We start from the raw sequence: 23,112 nt of genomic DNA on the forward strand, positions 1-23,112 counted from the left end.
CTGCCTATCACACAAATGAGTAAAGTGGTATATGAATTTCAGTGCCAGTGTGATATTAGGTATGTAGGTCGTATATCCCAAAGACTGGCAACTCCTATCAAACAGCAAGTCCCAGCCACTGTTGCAATGGGCAAGGTATAGACCATACCCAACCAGCCCGTGCTTGCAAAACTCAAAACACAGTGTCCAACATTAGATGTGATTCTTTGATTGGACAACATTTGCTAAATAACCCTCAGTGTGCTAAGAATTACACTGACAACCAATTTAAGATTGTCAGTCGAGCTCCCAGTGTGGCACATTTGCTTGTACTGGAAGCTACATATATTGATAAACAGGGCCCTGTTCATTGCAGACAGAAAGAACATGTGCACACTTTGTGCCTGTTTCAGCTAAACAAAATAAGTGACAACCATTCTCTGACTCATTCCTCAGAGCAATGCCTTGACCAATCAGGGTCAAGCTGCCTGGTTTAAATTTCAAACAATGTTTGGCAGTTAACTGTCAGTCACATCATTGGTGCATTCTCCATGGCACGCCTCTACCAATCAGAATCCACTTGCCAACCAATCAGCACTCTCTTAGCATACAGTATAAATTGTTGTTTTACCTTTATATTGGTGTTCTTGCAAAGTGTCCTGCTGAGTGCAAGATGAAAAACTTTGGCTTGTCTCTTTTTTCATGGGAACATGAGAACAGGAGTAGGCCATTCAGCCCCTCAAACCACTTCTGGATTCCAGTTAGATCAACGTTGATCTGTATCTTTACTCCTTTGGCCCACCATGATTCCATATTTTTTAATACCCTTACCTAACAAAAATCTGTTGATCCAATTTGGCATTTTCAGTTGCCCTAACCACATCAGCCTACCTGAGGAAGAGACTTCCAGACACTACCATTTGTGTGAGGAATGCCTAGCTCTAATTTTAAGACAAGCCCTCTTATTCTGGACTCATCCAGCAGAGGAAATAGTTTCTGCCCATCTACCCTATAATTCCTTTAATTATCTTAAATACCTCAACTAGATCACCCCTTAATTTTCTATACTCAAGGGAATACATGCTTAATGTACGCAACCTGTCCTCATAAATTAACCCCTTTCGGCCCTGTATCATTCTGGTAAGCCTACACTGCATCTCCTCCAAGGCAAATAGTGTAGATCGCAATGTATAAGTTGACTCAGCGTACAAGACAACCCAATATTTTTGGTGCATGTGTTATCATGAAACGGCTGAAGGCACTGGATACAGCAAAGACTTTGGGCCCTGACAATATTCCGGCAATAGTACTGAAGACATGTGCTCCAGAACTTGCCGCACCCTAGCCAAGCTGTCCCACTACGACTACAACACTGGCATCTACCCAGCTATGTGGAAAATTGCCCAGGTATGTCCTGAAAACAATAAGCAGGACAAATCCAACCTGGCCAATTCCTGCCCCATCAGTCTACTCTCGATCATCAGTAAGGTGATGGAAAGGATCATCAACAATGCTATCTAGCAGCACTTGCTTAGCAATAACCTGCTCACTGATGCTCAGTTTGGGTTCTTCCAGGCCACCCAGCTCCTGACCCCATTACAGCCTTGGTTCAAACATGGACAAAAGAGCTGAACTCCAGAGAGTAACTTCCCTTGACATCAAGGCCACATTTGACCGAGTGTGGCTTCAAGGAGTCCTAGCAAAACTGAAGTTAATGGGAATTGGGGGAAAACTCTCCACTGGTTGGAGTCATACCTAGCGCAAAGGAAAATGGTTGTGGTGGTTGAAGGTCAGTCATCTCAGTTCCAGGACATCACTGCAGGAGTTCCTCAGGGTAGTGTCCTAGGCTGCCTAGGCTAGCCTAGTGTCCATCTTCGGCTGCTTCATCAATGCCCTTCCTTGCTTCATAAGGTCAGAAGTGGGGATGTTCGCTGATGATTGCACAGTGTTCAGCATCATTCACAACTCCTCAGATACTGAAGCAACCCATGTCCAAATGCAGCAAGACCTGGACAATATCCAGGCTTGGGCTGACAAGTGGCAAGCAACATTCATGCCACACAAGTGCCAAGCAATGACCATCTCCAACAAGCCAGAATCTAACCATCACCCTTTGACATTTAATGGCATTACCATTGTTGAATTCCCCACTATCAACATCCTGAGGGTTACCATTGACCAGAAACTGAATTGGACTAGCCATATAAATAATGTGGGTGTAGAGCAGGTCAGAGGCTAGAAACCATGCGACAGTTATCTCACCTCCTGACTCTCCAAAGCCTGTCCAAAATCTGCAAGGCACAAGGCAGGATTGTGGTGGATCGCCCCCTTGCCTGGATGAGTGCAGCTCCAAAAACACTCAAGAAGCCTGACTCTATCCAGGACAAAGCAGCCTGCTTAATTGGCACCCCATCCACAAACATTCATTCCCTCCACCACCAACACGCATTAGCAGCAGTGCATACCATCTACAAGATGCACTGCAGAAACTCACCAAGGCTCCTTAGACAGCACCTTCCAAACCCATGACCACTACCATCCTGAAGGACAAGGGCAGCAGTTAGATGGGGAACACCACCACCTGGAAGCTCCCCTCCAAGTCACTCACCATCCCAACTTGGAAATATATCGCCGTTCCTTCACTGTTGCTGGATCAAAATCCTGGAACTCCCTCCCTAACAGTCCTGTGGGTGTACCTACACCACATGGACTGCAGCGGTTCAAGAAGGCAGCTCATCTCCACCTTCTCACAGGCAACTAGGGATGGGCAATAAATGCTGGCCAAGCCAGCGAAACCGACAACCCTTGAATGAATTTTTTTTAAATGCCCTACAGTATATCATTCCTGATATGCCGTGCCCAGAATTGAGCACTGTACTCCAGATGTGGTCTAACCAGAGCTTTATACAGCTGTTGCATAACTTCCATCGGTTTGTATTTCAGCCACCATGTAATGAAGTTGAACGTTCCTTTTAAATCATTTTTTAAAAATGCCAATTGAATGTTCGCCTCCACTTCAAGGGAGCTGGAATAGAAAGGGGTGGAAGTTATGTCCTGGTGGATGTTGGATTGTAAAGGGCACTATAATGCCTCCTCATCATCAATGCTATGCAGTTCAAGCTGCTTAGCACATAAGCACTGATCTGAAGCCCTCAAAGAGAATGGAGTATGTGGGGGTTGGGGGTGAGAGGTTAAATATCGCCAACATAATACTCACTGGAGCCATGCTGCACATGTGCATCGGGCCATTTTAACAGGACGCTTCAGGCAGCCTAGTGCCCTCACCCCAAGTGAGGGCCTCATTGAGATTCAAGAGTCATTATGTCATTCAAGAGATTCATAATGTCATTCACATCCCAACCACATTTTATTTGGCAGAAGTGAGGTTGTCACCTGATGCAAGGAAAACCCAGCGCCAAGGATCAGCAGGCTAGAAGAGGGCTGAAAATGTTAGCTATTTTCATTTTTTCAAATAAACGTCAGCAGGGGTACTCCCCTGGATCCCACAAAGAATCCTTTAGGCCTACCCTGCCTCAACATTCCGTGATCATACGGAACCCCCTTTCCCACCCCCAACTTGCCATGTCAGGAACTATTCCTGCAGGTCTCTAACTGGAACCTCCTGCTATCCTCGCCCAACTCTTAACTGACAGCTTTAATGCCAGGACTAGGGGGCAGCAGTGGGACACTTATCTAAATGAGGCTCATGGCTTGAATGACCCAGGCCTCAAGTCAGCTAGCTTTATGCTATACTCGACTCACCAACCTCATGCTCCCTGCACATTCCAAATTAAAATCGGGGTTTTACTGAGAGGAGGTTGCTGGAAGTAGCACGTATACTTAGTACAGTGCATTCCTGAGTTGTGTGGCTAGTGGCTCTCGCCTTACTCGATCTGGTAAAGTCAGTAAACTTTCTCTGACAATCACTTAATTGCCCACTATAAGGTACAAATATTACTGACTGCCTCCCCATTTCATTCCACTGCCCTTGATTAGTTGTACTTTCGGTCCTGTGTCACTCTGTTCCAGGCAGGGCCTCACCTCTGCTGGGGAGCTCTGTTTAAAGAGTATCATACCCTATTAAGTGTATCAGCAAATTAGCCTTGTGCAACAATTTATTGTCAATAACCTGAGCAAAGTTAAAGACAGGACCATGCTAAATTTTGAATGAGATCGATAATTTTCCTTGCTTTTTGCATTTGTTGATTATTATTCTTCCTGAATATATAATGATTTTGAATTTTTTTATTTTCATTTACCAGGAGGGAATGAATGCAATTCATTTAGCTGCTAAAAATGGACACATTCATGTCCTGGAAGCCCTGAAAGGCACTGTATCCTTTAAAATAACCAGCACAAAGGTTAAAGACATTGTCTGACTCTTTATTCTATATTCTCTTCTTGTTTTAATTTATATCAGTCTCTTGGTGGAACAGAACTTGAGTATTGCTGAAAAATAGACATACTATCAAAGCTTTTCATCTTGCACTCATCAGGACAGATTCACAAGAATACCAAATCTCTTGCGAATCTCCCTGATGAGTGCAAGATGAAAAGCTTCGACAGCATGTCTGTCTTTTCAGCAATACTCAAATTTATATTATCTATAGTATTGAATTAGTTATCCTGTGTAATTTGGGTAGAGACAACTTTAAAATGTCTCACTAAACCTCTTCAAATTGCTGTAGTTGTTACCATGTATACCAACTGTGTTTTTTCCTGATAATTGACTGTTAATAGTTACTTAATAGATTCACAATTGTTGCATATGTTTTGTCATATAATTATAGAGTCATAGAATGGTCACAGCACAGAAGGAGGCCAGTCAACCCACCATGCCTGTACTGGCCTCTGAAGGACCACTTCCCTAGTGCTGCTCCCCTGGCTTTTCTCTGTACCCTTGCAAATGTTTCTTTTTCAGATAACAATCTAATTCCCCTTTGAATGCCTCAATTGACCCTGCCTCCATCACACTCTCACGCAGTGCATTCTAGATCCTAATCACTTGCTGCATGAAAAAGTTTTTCCTCATGTCGCCATTGCTTTCTTTTGCCAATTACCTTAAATCTGTGCCCTCTGGTTCTCGATCCTTTTGCTTTGGTTGTGTTGGCATCACAGACTAATATCCATATTCCACCATCATCTACAAATGGTATTAATGCTGGCTGAACCACCATGACCCGCTGATATGGTAACCATGATAATGACCCTTCCACGAGTGAGAACAGTTTCTCCCTATCTACACTGCCCAGACCCCTCATGATTTTGAACACTTCTATCAAATCTCCTCTCAACCTTCTCTTCTCCGAGGGAAACAGTCTCAGCTTCTCCAACTTCCTACGTAACTGAAGTTCTTCATCCCTGGAACTATTCTTATGAATCTTTTCTGCACTGCCTCCAATAATTTCACATCATTCCTAAAGTGTGGTGTCCAGAACTGCACGTAATCTGCAGTGGAGGCCAAACTAACTTTTTATACAAGCTTACCATAACTTCCTTGCTTTTCTACTCTATGTCCCTATTGATAAAGCCCAGGATGCCATATGCTTTATTAGCCATGCTCTCATCTGTCTTGTCACCTCCAATGACTTATGCACATATACACCAAGGCCCCTCTCTATCCTGCACTGCCTTTAGAATTGTATATTTCATTTTATATTGTCTCTCTGCATTCTTCCTACCAAAATGAATTATTTCATTCTTCTCTGCATTAAATTTCATCTGCCACTTGCCTGCCCATTCCATCAACCCACCTATGCCCTTTTGAAGTTCTGCACCATCCTCTTCATGGTTCACAATGATTCCAAGGTTCATATCATCAGAAAATTTTGAAATTGTGCCCTGTACACCAAGGTCTAGATCATTAATATACATCATGAAGAGCAGGGATCCTAACACTCTACTATAATCCTTCCTCCAGTAGCGGTTATTAAACTCACCAGTAGAGAGTAGTGGTGAAAAACAACTGTTCACCATTACTCTTTATTTCCTGCCACTCAGCTAATTCATGTCACTACTGTCCCTTTTATTCCATGAGCTCTAACTTTGCTCAAACATCAACGGTGTAGAACACAGACTCGTCATAGATAAAAGTTTAACCGATTCAAGGTGCTTTCACTCTGTGCAGGACCCATCCAGTGGCTTACGATATGGTTTAGATTTTCCGATGGGGTAAATAAGGTGAACCTGATTGAAAAATGTGTCAGAAATCTGTAACACCAGATCTCCACCCACTTTGGAAATTTTCAAGGTGTAAAGCACTGGCATCAGAAGCACTGGCCTCAAATAATCCAGAGTTTCATTTAGATACCTCTCCCCCCAATGCCCTGTGAGTAATCTCCAACTATTCATAAATGCAGGATAGTTATTCAACATTGTGGGCAGTTCAAAATGGGGACCAGAGTTTGAAGTTAATTCATGCAATACAGCAATTTAAAGGTAAAAAGGAGATGATTGCGCACCCTTTCATTTATTTGGGCCTGCCTAAGTAAAATAGACTGCACGTCATTCAGATTTTCAGTTCGGCGGGCACGCACCCGAATCGGCTGAATGCCCACCAAATTGTCAAAGGCCTATTAAGGCCAGTTAACTATCAATTAGAACAATAAACTGAGCTGCCCATCCAACCTTAAGGTCGGCGGGCAGGCGAAGAGCCCAGGCGACCCTCATATTTTTCATGGAACCTTTCATTCACAGGCGGAATGAGGTTTCAAGAAGGTTTTTAAAGGTTTGAAAAAATTTTTAATAAAATTCAGAGACATGTCCCAGCTCATGTGACAGTTTCACATGAGGGAACATGTCCTAAAAAATTTTTTTTTCCTTTATTAAAATTTTTTAAACTTAAACTAATCTCCCTGAGGCAGCTCTGTGCCTCAGGGAGATTTCTGCGCCCTTTCATGCACATGCGCGAAAGAGTACAGGCCCCGACTCAGGCAACTCCCCCCCACCACCCCCCTGCCTGCACAGGGAGTGCTCAGAGCTTCCGGGCACGCGTCACGCTGGGCAGGCCTTAATTGGCCTGCCCACGTAAAATGGCGGCACCCAGCCGATCGCGGGCAGCAATCGGCTGCACCCATGCCCACGCCCACTCCTGCACAACCCCCCCGATGGTGAGAAAGTTCTCTCCATAATAACCTTGCCCTATTTATCTTGCTCGTTGTAAACATCCTACCAACCTTTTGAAGATCAAACAACCCCTTCACTTATCTAAAAATGCAAATTTCATTCACACCTCGGAACCCTCATCCTCGCTTGTTCATCTCCATTTCAAAATTCTGCTTTACACCTAACTCTTTTGATAATTTCAACCTTGCAGTCTATCTGACTCTAATTCAATTAAATCAGTCACACAGACAGAACCATCCACACTCACACCCACACCCAAAAGCCTACAATAATATGAAAAATATTATAGCTCTTTGACAACGGGAAAAGATATCTTCGCTGTTGCCTAATTCTTTAAGAGCCCCCAAGCTAGCCTGTTCCGGTCTTTATGTGTATCAGCCCTGGCTTAATTGGTAGCCCACTTGCCTCTGAATTAGAAGGCTAGGGTTTCAAGTCCCACTCCAGAGCTTGAGCGCACAAATCAAGGCTCATAGTCCAGTGCAGCCCTGAGGGATGAGATGTCTTTGGATGAGATGTTAAACCCAGGCCCTGTCTGCCCTCTCAGGCGGACATAAAGGATTCTCATTATTTTGAAGAAGAGCAGGGGAATTATTCCTAATGTTCTGGGCAATATTTTTCCCCTCAATGAATGACGAAATAACAGGTCACCTAGTCATATCATGTTGCTGTTTGTGGGAGCTTGGGGTATACAAATTAGCTGCGGTGTTTACTACATTACAACAGTGACTACACGTCAAAAATGCTTAATTGGGTGTAAAGTATATTGAGTTATGGATGGCTGTGAAAGGTGCTGTATAAATAAATGTAAATTTCTGTTCCATTTTTTTAAAGCCCTCTTCTTCATGACAACATGACAAAGGTTTACCATTAAAACCTATGTCTCACGTGCAAAGCTGAGTAAAAATAGTAGCAAAAGTCCTGGCTCAAACCTCAAATACAAAAAACAATTGGCATACAAAGAGGTGCAACCTTCAGTATCAGGCTACAAGATAACCTCCTCAGTGAGGTATGCAGCTCAGGGAGCAGGTCTTTTCATCGCTGATGTAATGCGTCTGTGATGAACTTTGGGCCAGAGGAATGGGATGGAGGGATTTGCCACTGCTCCTTGGCCCTATTCACATGTGGTGGGGTGGGCATCTGGCAGGCCTTAAAGGGAGCTGGCAATTTATTGGGGAGAAGTTCAGGTGTAGTTTGGCAGATTTGATGCAGGAGCCTTTAAAGAACACTATTAAATCTGCCTGTTTCCCCAAAGCACCAATAATTCAAAGGAGAATGCAGCCATTGAATTTTATTTGTTTACAATCAGCCGATTAACCATTCAGAGTGCAGCACGCTATTAGTAATCTTATAGGAAGGCACTTATACAATATTCTATTTGTAAACCTATGTAACATAAAAGCAGAACTAAATCTCCCATTGTGTCTTACTCTGAATGTAAAAGTCCACCATCTCTTCAAAAGCAAAATTAAATCATTTTATTTACCGCAAACCTCTTGAATGTAATGTGAGTAACTTGCCAGCAATTTTATCATGTGATGGCTGTTATGATCTTGAGGCTTTCTCACCCTAGATCATTTTCTCAGGTTAGGTGCCTCAGTGCACAAACACATAGACAAACTTGCGCTCTCTGAAACTTAAATGCAGCATAATCTAATCAGACTTCCTTTCCTTCCCTGAAGACTGGATTCACAGCCCTTCATGTGGCTGCACATTTTGGCCAGATGGATTTTGTGAGGGAGATTCTCACCAAGGTGCCAGCAACCATGCGTAGTGAGACTCCGAAGACCACCAGCGAGGGACACCTAATGAAGGAGCAGGCAAGCGAGGTAGTAAGAGTTGGCATCCTCCCTCACACCAAACACTGTGACCAGTTGACAAATGTAAACAATGAGATACGCCACTAAGATCTAGTTTTTCACTTTTAAAGCAATTTTTGTAGGCCTCAACCAAATGCCATTTTCAGTAGCGAATCCATATTATGGTATTTTCTTTCTGTTGAGGATTTCAATCCCTCTGGAATGGAGCACTGAACAAATAAATGAAAGCACCTGCTTTGTTATTGGAATGTTACCAGGGCTCCGAAGCTTAAATGATGTGGAGGGATTGCATGAACTAAGCCCGTATTCCCTGGAGTTTAGAAGGTTAAGATGTAATTTGATGGAGATTTTTATGATTTTCAAAGGAATCGATAGGGTAGATAGAGGGAAACTTTCTCTGCTGGGATGAGAGTCTAGATCGATGGAACGTAACCTTAAAATCAGAGCCAGACCATCAGGAGAGAAGCTAAGAAGCAGTTTTCATGCAAAGGGTAGTGAAGAGGTGTGGAATTCTCTCCCATAGAAAGCAGTAAATGCTATCTCAATTAATCAGTTTAAGTCTGAGATCGGTAGATTTTTGCTAGCCAAGGGTACCAAAGGGTATAGAGCCAAGGTAGGTGAAAGGAGTTACGATACAGATCAACCATGAACTCATTGAATAGCAGAACAGGCTCAAGGGACTGAATGGCCTTCTCCTGTTCCTGTGTCTTGGGCTTAGGATCAAAGCCCTCATTACGAATTAGTCTATTCATTGAAACAAGTTATTGAAGTATAAGGAAATTGCCTCAGTCGAATTTAGCTCAGATAATGGATGCAGAGATCAATCTATAACAGACATTAAGGGGCCATGGTGAAATTCTCCAATACAGTCATTGATACAGTAAATCACTGTTGCTACTGGTAATGAGTGCACATGGCTCCAAAGTTGGTTGTAAATCTTTCAGTTTTACTCAGTGGTTAAAGATGTGCGGTGGAGTGAGCCCCAAGGATATGGCAATACTAGTGCAATGTAGAGAAGCTCAGCTTTGTGTCACATCTGGGAAATACTCCTCACAAGATAAGGAAAATCATTTCCTGATGCATGTTTATCCAAAAAATGAATTAATTACACTCATAAACCCTTTAATGATTGGGCCTGGTTTTGGTGGAGCGGGGCCTCCCATGCCATGCCCATGTTTAGACTCGTTTGTACATAGTTAGGTTTTAAATTTTCTTCCTGGAAGTGGGAGCTGATAACAGCAGGGTAAATACGATAGGTTGTAAGTTTGCTTTAAACTCAGAAGAGGTTAGCCCGAACAGAGAAGTCAGACTTTAGCTATTCATTTTACAAGCCAGTGCTCCAGGTTGAAGTTGCCTCTGCTGCTTGACACATGAACCCCGCCAAGACCTGTAAACAACGGCAGTGAATCTCTGCAGATGCTTAACCTCATTGGCCACTGTAACTTCAGTGACAGATCTGTGTGTAAATTGTCATTTAGTTGTGAGAGATAACTGGCTATGAGTCAAAGAGATATTTTCTGAATTATTCAGAGAACCACAAAAAATAAGGTCACCTTTTTAGGAGGAGGGTGCCTCTTTCATGAAGTTATAATTCATCGTCTTCCCTCGGGTGAGAACTGCAAAATGGAGGAGTAATTATTTAGCAGCCAGTGCTGTGGAAATACTGGTTAATCTGGGACTAAAGCCTTTTTTGTTGCTGCTTCAGTCAGGGTACACACCATTACACCTGGCGGCACAATCTGGACATGAGAACTTGGTGCGACTTCTGCTTAACTACCCAGGGGTTCAGGTGGACACTCAAACCAGCCTGCAGGTGAGTAATCAACTTCGCTGAATCGATTTGTATTTGCATCGTTTTCTGCTTCACAGGGCTTGGCTGGTTTCACTGTGGCGAAATTATTGCACCCGAGCTCTTTCAGTTTATAGAGATTGTATAAGGCACAGAATAACAAGATGTCTTTTGCATGCTTTTTGTAATAGTCGTAAACCCATTCATTATTTAGTTCCTACTCAACATTTTCCTTTTGTCAATGTGATGATTCATCATGATGCAAGGTTCCACTTGAGGTAGGCTCTTACTCTCACTGGCCTTGACAATGAGGGTTAAACTATCAACTTCAACACATGGTGGTAAGCTGGCAAAGTTCATCACCAGCTTGTTGGGAAGCAAACCCACCTGATTCCGTTGCAATGAATGGAATGAAAATCAAGCGGGTTCTCCAATGATTAGATGATCTGATCTACTGGATCACATGGTGAAAAGAACAGTTTAACGCCCAAGTGTCTGCAGTCAGATTTTGATACACCATCTGCACATGCTCATACGACTAGCAGAAACCACTGGTTAGTGAACAGGAGTAGGGGATCCTGTGAAGGTTCCTCTCTATATCTCTTGAACATTGGGGCCACTTATAATAAGGGTCATTTTTACATTATACAAAAGCGTGAAACATTCGGTGGAAACATTTTAATGGCTTCAGTGGAAACAAAAATTAGGAGAAGTGTTTATTAGATGGCCAAGCCCATTTTACTGTATTGTCTAAAGTCAAAATTACAACCAGTGAGTGTCTAGCGTACATCGTAGCTAAGATCAACAAATTCAGCAAAGAATCCCTTGAGCACTGGCCTTTTCATTTACCAACTGGGCCATCAGGGGGAGCTCTGACACATTGCAAAAGGAGACTGGTAACGAGAGTACCCCAGCAATACAATAACAACTTATATTTATGTAGCACCTTCAATGTAATAGAACGTCTCAAGGTGCTTCACAGAGGCATTATAAAACAATATATGGCACCGAGCCACATATTAGGACAGTTGACCAAAAGCTTGATCAAAAAGGTTGATTTTAAAGAGTGTCTTAAGGAGGAAAGCGAGGAAGAGAGGCAGAGAGGTGCAGGGAGGTTATCCAGAGCTTAGGGAATGCTCAAGACAGCAGAATTAGAAGATGAGATCTCAGAGGGTTGTGGGCTGGAGGATATTACAGAGGTAGGGATGGGCAAGGCCTTGGAAGGGTTTGAAAAACATGGATGGGGATGTTAAAATCAAGACAATGCTTGATCGGAAGCCAATGTAGGTCAGCATGCACAAGGATCACAAGTGAATTGGACTTTGTGGGAGTTAAGACACAAACAGCAGAGTTTTGCTGACTTCAAGTTTACGGAAGGTAGAACATCGGTGATCAGAATAGAGTCATAGAGTCATCGAGGTCTACAGCACAGAAAAAGGCCCTTCGGCCCATCGAGTCTGTGCCGGTCAAACAAGTACCAAACTATTCTAATCCCATTTTCCAGCACTAGGCCCATAGCCTCATGTGTCATGGCATCGCAAGTGTACATCCAAATACTTCTTAAATGTTATGAGGGTTTCTGTCTCTGCCACCCTTTCAGGCAGTGAGTTCCAGATTCCCACCACCCTCTGGGTGAAAAAATTCTTCCTCACATCCCTTCTAAACCTCCTGCCCCTTACCTTAAATCTATTCCCACTGGTTATTGATCCTGCCACCAAGGGGAAAAGTTCCTTCCTGTCTACCCTATCTATGCTCCTCATAATTTTATACACCTCAATCATGTCCCCCCTCAATCTCCTCTGCTCCATGGGAAATAATCCCAGTCTATCCAATCTCTCCTCATAGCTAAAACTCTCCAGCCCAGGCAACATCCTGGTGAATCTCCTCTGCACCCTCTTTAGTGCAATCACATCCTTCCTATAATGCGGATTCCAGAACTGCACTTAATACTTTAGCTGTGGCCTAACCAGTGTTTTATACAGTTCCAGCATAACCTCCCTGCTCTTATATTCTATGCCTCGGCTAATAAAGGCAAGTATCCCATATGCCTTCTTAACCACCTTATCTACCTGTCTCGCTACCTTAAGGGACTAGTGGACATGTACACCAAGGTCCCTCTGATCCTCGGTACTTCCCAGGGTCCTACCATTCATTGTGTATTCCCATGCCTTGTTTGTCCTGCCCCAGTGCGTCACCTCACACTTTTCTGGATTAAATTCCATTTGCCACTGATCAGCCCATCTGACCAGCCCATCTATGTCCTGTAATCTAAGGCAATCCTCCTCACTATTTACCACCCCACCAATTTTCGTGTCACCTGTGAACTTATTGATCAACCCTCCGACGTTCAAGTCTAAATCGTTTATATATACCACAAACAGCAAGGGACCCAATATCGATCCCTGTGGAGCCCTACTGGACACAGGCATTCAGTCACAAAAACACCCCTCGACCATCACCATCTGCTTCCTGCCACTCAGCCAATTCTGGATCTAATTTGCTAAATTGCCTTGGATCCCATGGGCTCTTACCTTCGTTATCAGTCTCCCATGCGGTACCTTATCAAAAGTTTTGCTGAAGTCCAAGTAGACTACGTCAAATGCATTGCCCTCATCTATACACCTGATCACCGCTTTGAAAAATTCAATCAAATTGGTCAGACATGACCTCCCCTTAACAAAACCATGCTGACTGTCCTTGATTAATCCCTGCCTCTCCAAGAATAGATTAATTCTGTCCCTCAGAATTGTTTCCAATAGCTTCCCCACCACTGAGATTAGACTGGCCTGGTTTACCCCTTCCTCCCTTATTGAATAACAGTACCACATTGGCTGTCCTCCAGTCCTCTGGCACCTCTCCTGTGGCCAGAGAGGTATTGAAAATTATTGCCAGCGCCCCTGCTATCTCTTCCCTTGCCTCACTCAACAGCCTGGGATACATTTCATCCGGGCCTGTAGATTTATCTACTTTTAAGCCTGCCAGACTACTTAGAACCTCCTCCCTTTCTACACTAATTTCTTTAATTATATCATAGTCCTTCTGCCTGATTTCCATACCCACGCCGTCCCTCTCACTTATGAACACTGACACAAAGTATTCATTTAGAACCCTACCTACGTCTTCTGGTTCCACACACAAATTACTACTATGGTCCTTATTGGGCCCTACTCTTTCCCTAGTTACCCTCTTACTCTTAATGTACTTATAAAATAACTTTGGAATTTCCTTTATTTTACCTCTAATGTTATTTCATGCCCCCTTTTTGCTCTCCTAATTTCCTTTTTAAGTTCCCCCCTACACATTCTATACTCCTCTAGGGCTTCCGCTGTTCTGAGCCCTCGGTATCTGCCATGAGCCTCCCTTTTTCTCTTTATCCAATCCTGTCTATCCCTCGACATCCAGTGTTCCCTGGATTTGTTGGTCCCACCCTTTGTCTTTACTGGAATCTGTTGGCCCTGTACTCTCCCTATTTCCTTCTTGAATGGGTCCCACTACTCTGACACAGATTTACCTAAAAGTAGCTGCTCCCAGTCCAATCATATCTGATCTTATAAAAATCGGCCTTCCCCCAATTTAGAACTCTGATTTCTGGACCATCCTTGTCCTTTTCCATAACATCCTTGTATCTAACAGAGTTCTGATCACTATCTGCAAAATCTTTCCCCACTGATACCTCTACCACTTGCCCGGCTTCATTCCCTAAAATTAAGTAGGACCTTCTCTTGTAGGACCTTCTACATACTGGCTTAAAAAGCTCTCCTGGATGCATTTTAAGAATTCTGCTCCCTCTAAACCTATCACACTATGACTAACCCAGTTAATGTTGGGGAAGTTGAAATGGCCCACTGTTACTGCCTTATTATTTTTACACTTCTCTGAAATTTGCCTACATATTTGCTCTTTTATTTCTCTCTGACTGTTTGGGTGCCTATAGTACACTCCCAGCAATGTGATTGCTCCTTTTTTGTTTTCAAGTTCTACCTATATGGCTTCATTTGAGGAGCCTTCTAAGATGTCATCCCTCCTTACTGCTGTAATTGGTTCCTTGATCAATATTGCGATACCCCCTCCTCTTTTACCTCCTTCCCTATCTCACCTGTAGACCCTATATCCTGGAATATTGAGCTGCCAATCCTGCCCCTCTCTCAGCCATGTCTCTGTGACAGCAATGACATCATACTTCCATGTGTTAATTTGTGCCCTCAACTCATCTGCCTTATTCGTCAGACTCCTTGCATTAAAATAAATACCATTCAACCTCGCCAAGCTCTTTTGTGCCTTAACTTAATTTCTATGCCTTCCAGACTCACGTGCTCTCTCTTCTAATTTTGGCTGTGCATCTCCCCCTGCTGAACCTCCTCTCAGGATCCCATCCCCCTGCCAAGTTAGTTTAAACCCTCCCCAACAGCACTAGCAAACTTCCCCGCAAGGATGTTGATCCCATTTCAGTTCAGGTGCAACCTGTCCGCCTTGTACAGGTCCCACTGCTCCAGAAATGGTCCCAATGTCCCAGAAATCTAAAACCCTCCCTCCTGCACCATTTCTCTAGCCACGCATTCATCTGGACTAACCCCCTATTTCTATACTCACTAGCGCATGGCACCCAAAGTAATCCAGAGATTACTACCTTTGAGGTCCTGTTTTGTAAAATCTGCTTCCTAGCTCCCTAAATTCTGCTTGCAGGACCTCATCCCTCTTTCTACCATGTTGTTGGTACCAATATGTACCGCGATCTCTGTCTGTTTGCCCTCCCCCTTTAGAATGCCCTGCAGCTGTTCAGTGACATCCTTGACCCTGGAATCAGGGAGGCAACATACCATCCTGGAGTCACATCTATAGCAGCAGAAACGCCTGTCTGTTCCTCTTACTATTGAGTCTCCTACCACTATTGCTCTTCCCCTCTTTTTCCTCCCCCCTCCACGTGCAGCTAAGCCACTCACAATACCATGAGCGTGGCTGCACTCCCCAGAGGAACTGGTCACTCTCACCATTTTCCAACACAGAAAAACTGTTCTTGAGCGAGATGCACCCTGGGGAATTCCTGACTACCTGCCTGACTCCTTTCTTCTGACTGATGGTCACCCATTCCCTCTCTGTCTGCACTTCCGTAAGCTGTGGGGTGACCACGTCTAAAAATGTGCTAACCACGAAACTCTCAGCCTCGCGGATGCACCTTAGTGCCTCCAGCTGCCACTCAAGCTCCGAAACTTGGAGCTCAAGTAGCTGCAGCTCGTGGCACTTCCTGCACACATAGTCGGTCAGAGCGCAAGGAGCGTCTAGGACTTCCCACATGTTGCAGGCGGTACATAACACTGGACTGAGCTGCCCTGCATGTCTCTAGTTGAAAAAAACATTTACTTTAAGTTAACTACAGTAAAAAAAAGCTAAATTATTTATGTACTTTAAATAAAAACTAGAACTCTTACCTTTCCTTAGCTTAATTTATCTTAAACTGGATAAAAACTGGAGAAAAACTCTTACCCACTACTCACCAAGCAGCTCTCACCTTTGTGCTGACGTCACTTTTTAAAGCTTCCCCACGCTCGCGCTGGTTCTGATCTCTCCGCCACTCTCTTGCGCTGTCTTGTGATGTCACTATTGTTATTTTCAACAAGAACTGGCTGCAGGACACTCTTCCCAGAACGAGTTGAAATAGTTGACTAGAGGTAACAAAGACACAAATGAGGGTTCCAGCAGCAGATGAGCTAAGACAGGGGCAAAGTTGGGCGTTGTTACAGAGATGGAAATAGCAGTGAAAATATGCAACACTTTTGTGTTCCCATGTTTATTAATAAAGGCTTTTTCAATCTGTGTTGGTTTTCTTTCTCAATACTCACAGCATAAATTGTCAGCTATTATTTTTCTTAATGCTTTTTGGCACAAATGGGAACATGTCAATTTACAAAGGAAGATTTTTCAGTGGAACTAGATGTGTAAAAATAATTATTTGGACCAATGCCTTATAGGATTGAAGCAAACTGAACTTGTATTTATATAGTGCTTCATCATATCCTGAAGACATTGCAAACCACTTTATAAGCAATGAGTTACAAGGAAAAATGCAATTGAATTTTTATGACTTGTTATTTTCTCTCTATACCCATCTTCACCCCTTAGAAGCCCTTCCTTGGGTATGTGCATTCCTGTCATCAGAGACAATTCCAGCATTGGTCTTGATCATCTCTGGTTCTGGTTCATACATTTCCAAATCAGGCTTTTCAAATGACCCACACCTTACAAACCAACGGGCAAAAAACAGCGAGTCACTTGCCTGTGAATTTATGATAAATACTTCTGCCCCACCCGATTGTTTGAGAAATATCTATGCCCCAACCCCCTCGCTCTTCCCTGCCACTTCTCCTCTATGTGTAACTACATTGTGCTGCCCTCCGCCAGCATTAGAGCTAAGATGGTGGAATTGTTTACTTCATGATGGCTGCGAGCTTAAAAAGACACCCAGAGGTTACTCAGGCTCCTGCTGAGGAGGAAGTCAAGCCTGTGAAAGGAAGATGTGGGGGTGGGGGTGAAAAAAGTAGAATTGTAAAATTGTAACCTTTTGACTGACAAAGCACACATAACTTTCAAGTGTGTTATTTTCTCGCAGACCTTCCCCTGCTTTGTCCCTGCCTCACAGCAGGACGGCAGAGATAGAGGTGGCAATTATCAGCTTGAGCATCAATCCCGCAGGTGAAGGGCAGTGTGTGTGTGCTCTGCCGGGCTGAAGGAATCGGCATAGGGACCACGCCATTATCGTGGCCAGGCCTAATTTAAATTAAATCAGGGAGCTGCCATTGTAAAAGATGCTGCACCATAGACACAATAGGGGGGCTGAAAATCCAGGAGAGAGCCTGCTTACAGGTATCCTGTAAGGCCTTAAAGGGCAGGTACTTTTCACAGTGGTGGATAGTGGTCAGCTAGATAAACACGACTAGGGGCCCTCAAGTTCTCTCATCCAAAACTAGAGGTGATGATTAGCCAAGTGAGCAACAGCAGAAAGGGGGTCCTTTACCAACCCAATGGGCATCAGCTGCCCAGACAAATTTGTCAACACAAATGGAGAGAGAGATGGGAAAAATGGTCGATGCTACCAGCATTGTCCCCAGGAGCTGGCTGCAGTGCGAGCAAAACAAACATAATTATATGACCAAGGTTACCAAGGTAAAACTCCCCTCCACATTGCAAATATTCATCACTGCAGGACCCTGCTTCAACTTCAGTACTATTAGTTCTGCCTCAGCCCTCTTCTCATGCTTTCCCTCCAGTCAGCAGGGAGTGCTTCACTTTATTGCACCTCTTTCTGGCTTCTAATCACACCCTCAAAACCTGCCATTGCCCTCACAACTAATTCTCCCTCGTTGCCACTCTTCCTGCCATCAAGCACATTACCTGCCCCTTACGTTTTGAAAATCCTTAAACAGGGCACATGATAACCCACTTCCACTCCTCTTGCAGGAGACAAAACGAAGGGGAGCATGAGAACAGGAGGAGGTCCTGGCACCACACTGACACTGACACCAGTGGAAGAGGCTACCATTAACATTATTGGCAGAGACAGAACATGCAGTATTAAAGACGGCCAGGCTGAAGAACAGTGGGGTGTTTAGGCACCTGTCTTTTCTCTTTCTACTTAGCATTCTCACTCACACAGTTGCACGTACAATATGACAATCTGCTGGTGCTTACTGTTCCCACTATTTGTTAACCCTTATCACTGTGCTCTGTTTCTAGGTCCATTAGACAACTCAGTTATTGCAGTCACACAGAGACTGAAAGGGAAAACTGGCACCCATTCTTAGCCTTCCAAGCATTAATAGAAGAATGAGCACCCCCTTTCCTGGTACAGAACATGAGTGTGAAGGGTCTGCACTGGGTGATTCTGCAAGTACAAATCAGCAGGTGGAAAGAGTGACGCAGGAAAACAGCTCACCAGATAGCCAGCTCATGTCCTCACTCTGTTAAAGGGGACAGTGGATGCAGACTTTAGGGGCCCAGCATTTAAAAGGAAGTTGATTTCAGAGAGCGAGCAAATGATCAGTGGATTGGACTGCCTTCCAGGGAGCTTCTAGACCATGTAGAGGAATCCACTATCAATTTGTGTAGGCTTTTGATGCATGGCATCAACACTGTCACCTCGATGGACACTGCAGCTACACGCTCCCTGCAGGGGTCCGTAGCAACAGTAATAGCAGCTGTCAGTGATGGTCATACTGTTCCATGCAAACTCTGAGCTCTACCATCTCCCCTGCCTTGGATAGGCTGGCTGGTCAAATGGGGTGGTGTTTGAATAAGATCACAGATCTCTTAAAGCCCTCCCTCCACAGATCAGTGCGAGACCTGTGTCAGAGCTGTTAACAGGGGCAGTCATGCAATGCGAAAAGATGGCACCACATCTGGACCCTTAGAATCCCTTTAGCCAATTCCTGTCCCTCCTGTCGGAAGCAAGTGGCATCAGACTGCCCAATCCGATGCTGAGGTTCTGTCATCCTCACATGAGGTCCAGAGGCAATATTGAGGCCTCAGCACTCAAAAGTTTAAAGGTCAAGCTTGCGTATAAACTCCAAATTCTAGGAACATTTCCACCAAGTTCCATCACCCGCTGCAGCAACAGCGACCTTTTAAAATGCACTTAATTATTCATTCCAGTTGACTAAGCAACAATATCATCAATGATTGACGTTGCCTGAAAGTTTATACTTGGCTGGTTAAAGTAGATAAGGAGTTTCATATCTGAGAGTCACCCCTCCATTCTTTTGAATGGCTGTGAGATTGTTCTCTACAGGATGCAACAGCCAATTTACAAGTGTTCAAAACAAATAACGTCAGTCAATGGTTGTGGGAACATAGCAAGTAAAGCAGGCATTTGATACAATGACTCACTAATCCACTTACAATCAATTGGTCTTCAAAACAATTTTTGGAATATATTTAAGCTCTTCAGTTATTTTGGAACCTTCAGTGTGACTTCGCTAAATTGATAAAGCAGCAAAACTGCTGGGAATTCTCGAGCTTTCAGGTTGAAAGTTTCCTAAAATGGAGGATTGTCGATGAGAGTGTATGATGAAAGTTCTGTACTGAGTCTACACCACTGTTAGTGAGAGTAAAAGGGGAATTTACATAGAATTAAGAAAGTATCATACAGCATAGCGACAGCATATTTGGCCCAACAAGTCGACACTCCACATGAGCCTCCTGTCACTTCATCTCACCTCATCCATGTATCATTATATTCCTTTTTCGCACATGTACTTATCTAGCTTCTCTGTTCATTTTTTAAATATGCCTTTTTCCTATCATCAAGCTCTTACGTAAAATATTAAATCAAAATGTTAATTCACTCTAACCCTTGGGAGTGACGTTTCCACCTGTAGGTAGTTTTAACATAAAAGTTCCACAAGTACAACATTTTCTACCTATCAATAGCTTTTTCCAGTAAAATCGTGCTGTTTTCTACACTACAATGGTGACTACCGTTCAAAAGTACTTCATTGGCTATGAAGTGCTTTGGGCCTTCTTGAGGTTGTGAAAGGTGCTATATAAGTGCAGGTGTTCCTTTTCAATTCTTTCTTTTCTCAGCAGAAGGACGTTTATTCAATATGTATTAATTCTTAGATTACCCTAAAACTTTGGAATTTTGGGTTCCATGAGCCTTTATGACTCAGCCAGCAGTGGTGCTACTGAGCCACTCTCAGGATGAAATCATCCCAGATTTGCACTAAGTGTGCCAGCAGGCGGGAAAAAGGATGTTTTACCCGCTGACCTCAATGGCGGCTTTTCAGGCCGCATCATCCCAATCCCACCTCATTAATCATGCTTTCCCAGGCAACATGCTGGGTTGTTGGCGGGCCAGCCTCTGATTCGGCTATCCCGCCGTCACCTCAGGCCTTCAGTAAACTGACCGCCATATTTAAAGGCCAACCCTTCAAAGCACTAGAACTCTTCAAGGGATAGGAAGCTGCTGCTTACTGATGGCTGCCAAGGGGATGAAACGTGCTGCCCCCAGATTTAGCAATGCCGCCCTCGAGCGCCAACTGGACGCAGTTGAGGCTCGTCACAAATCCCGCTAACCCCGGTCTGGGCGAAGGCCATCAAGCAAGCTCACCAATCCTGCATGGGAAGCGGTGGCAGTGCTGGTCAGTGACAATGCCCTGCAAAAGAGGACAGTCACCCAGTGCAGAAAGAGGATGAACGGCCTCACTTGTTCCGCCTGGGTAAATCACTCTTCTCATCACTCTCAATTCACAAACTCACAAACCCATCACGCATCCACAGGGATCTCACACCTCAAGGTACAGCACCACTAACTCTCACACACACCCTCACATCTCCATCAGGTTCAGATCCTCTGGAGCTCGCATTCTCATCCAGTCCATGGCTCTGCTCGCCGCAGAAACATTCCATGCAGTGCCATGTGTCCTGCTCACACTCTCTAGATCTGTTTTCATGCAAGAGAAGCTGACTCACAACAGCAGGAAAAGGTCCCAGATAAGAGGCAGAGTGGCCCACATTAGGCTCCTCACTCACTTTGAGGAGTGTGCCATTGCGCTGACGAGTGAGGACGTGGACCCTTCCTGCCACGATGGTGAGGTCGGCAGCAAACACCCATGTGAAGATCCTGCACCACATCGTCCCTCTCTCAACGCACTGTGAATGCTCTCCTGCTTTTGACTCTGCTGCCATGCACTAATCATCTCTACTTTGGTTCACAGGGAGCTCCGTCAAGAGACCGACACCCTCAGCCAGCCAGTCCCTCAGCTCCATCCACGTCCTCACCTCCAACCAAGAGGACACCACCTCCATTGAACAGCTGGGAATAAGCAGCCTGGAAGACCCATCACAGCGCTTACCCACACCCTCCACCAGCGCAGAGACACACACCTCAGTGGAACCTAAATCTAGAGCAGGCTTAGGCTCACAATCTGGTGGTCACTGCACAGTCACATGTCCGCAGCAGGAGGAGGCAGGTTTAGCCGAGCTCCCCGGCATTTGGAGGTCAGCTAAGGAAGAGGCTATGAGGTCTGAGTCAGATGACAAGCCTCTGGATTCAGCCTTCCAAATCACCCTAAAGGATCAGCAGAAGGCATGGGAACACCATGCAGAGCTGTTGGAAGCCCTCAACAGAGTGGCACATGAGTCAGAGGACTCCGTCTGCCTGCTCTCTGATGAAGTGGTGCCCACATGTTACCACATGGAGCTCTCCATGGCAAGAATGGCGGACACCATAGAGACCCTGGTCCAGCATATTGCAGAGATGTGCACAGCCCTGCATTTACTCCTTACTCCTTCCTCCCCCTGGACTCCTTCCCTCCCTGCAAATTCCTTCCACCCGCAAACTCCTTCCTCTCCATGGACTCCTTCTTCCCCCAGACTCTTTCCCCCTTCCGAACTCCTTCCTCCCCCAGGACTCCTTCCTCCCCCTATACTCCTGCCACCTTCAGAAATCCTTCCTCCACCCAAAGCTCTTCCCCCATTCCAAACTCCGTCCCACCTCCAAACTCCCTCTCTTACACCTTCCCCCCCAACACTTACCTCCCCAGTTGCTGCATTCTCCCCCATTACACCTTCCTCCCCCATACTTTCTCCCCGCCAAAATCACCACCCCGACACCATCGCTTCCCCCTCCCAACCTCACCCCCACCGCTAGTATCGTTCCCCCAATCCCAACTTCACCACCCCCCACCCCGGTGCACTTTCCCCTCCCACTCACAGCTGGACCTTCCTCTCCACCTCCTTGATGGCCATCCATAGTAGTCCATGGCCAAGACACTGATGGCCCGAAGCAGACATCTCAACAGTGACCTTCCACCTTCCTTGAGCTGCTTCGCAGCAGAGCCATGTCCATCAGAATCCACCCAGCATGCAATGGACGTTCCTCCAGGGTCCCATTGCTGCCGAGCTCCAGCTTCTGCCCCTCAGGTGTCTGCGATGTGACCAAGGCCCTGACGTTAAGTCCCAACTTCTGCACGTCACATTTGTCAAGATGTGTTCTGCACCGGTGTGTTTTCCTGCCGACGTGGGTGGTAAATTTGACATGGGGGGGTGATTCCAGTCAGCAAGGATTATAAGACCATAAGGCATAGGAGCAGAAGTAGGCCATCGAGCCTGCTCTGTCATTCAAGGAGATCATGGCTGATCTGATAATCCTCAACGACACTTTCTGGCCTTTTCCCCATAACCCTTTATTCCCTTAATGATTAAAAATCTGTCTATCTCAGCCTTGAATATACTTAACGACCCAGCCTTGACAGCCATCTGTGGTAAAGAATTCCACAGATTGACTACCCTCTGAAATTATGCCCTCTGGACCTAGACTCTGCCACAAGGGAAACAACCTCTCAGTATCTACCCTCTCAAGCCCCCTAAGAATCTTATAGGTTTCAATAAGGTCACCTCTCATTCTTCTAA

The 23,112-nt window shown here is 44.8% G+C and overlaps 1 protein-coding gene across 1 annotated transcript in view; it reads left to right on the top strand.

The window, feature by feature from the left end:
- Nucleotides 1-23,112, top strand: part of trpn1 (transient receptor potential cation channel, subfamily N, member 1) — a 331,698-nt gene that overhangs the window by 259,181 nt on the left and 49,405 nt on the right. Inside the window, exons 21-23 of the mRNA XM_078540988.1 lie at nt 4,242-4,340; nt 8,784-8,921; nt 10,606-10,734. Of these exons, the coding sequence (XP_078397114.1) occupies nt 4,242-4,340; nt 8,784-8,921; nt 10,606-10,734 (366 nt within the window). The remainder of the gene's footprint in view (nt 1-4,241; nt 4,341-8,783; nt 8,922-10,605; nt 10,735-23,112) is intronic.

The sequence above is a fragment of the Cetorhinus maximus genome, chromosome 4 (genome assembly GCF_964194155.1).
Source record: "Cetorhinus maximus chromosome 4, sCetMax3.hap1.1, whole genome shotgun sequence".
Classification (NCBI taxonomy): domain Eukaryota; kingdom Metazoa; phylum Chordata; class Chondrichthyes; order Lamniformes; family Cetorhinidae; genus Cetorhinus; species Cetorhinus maximus.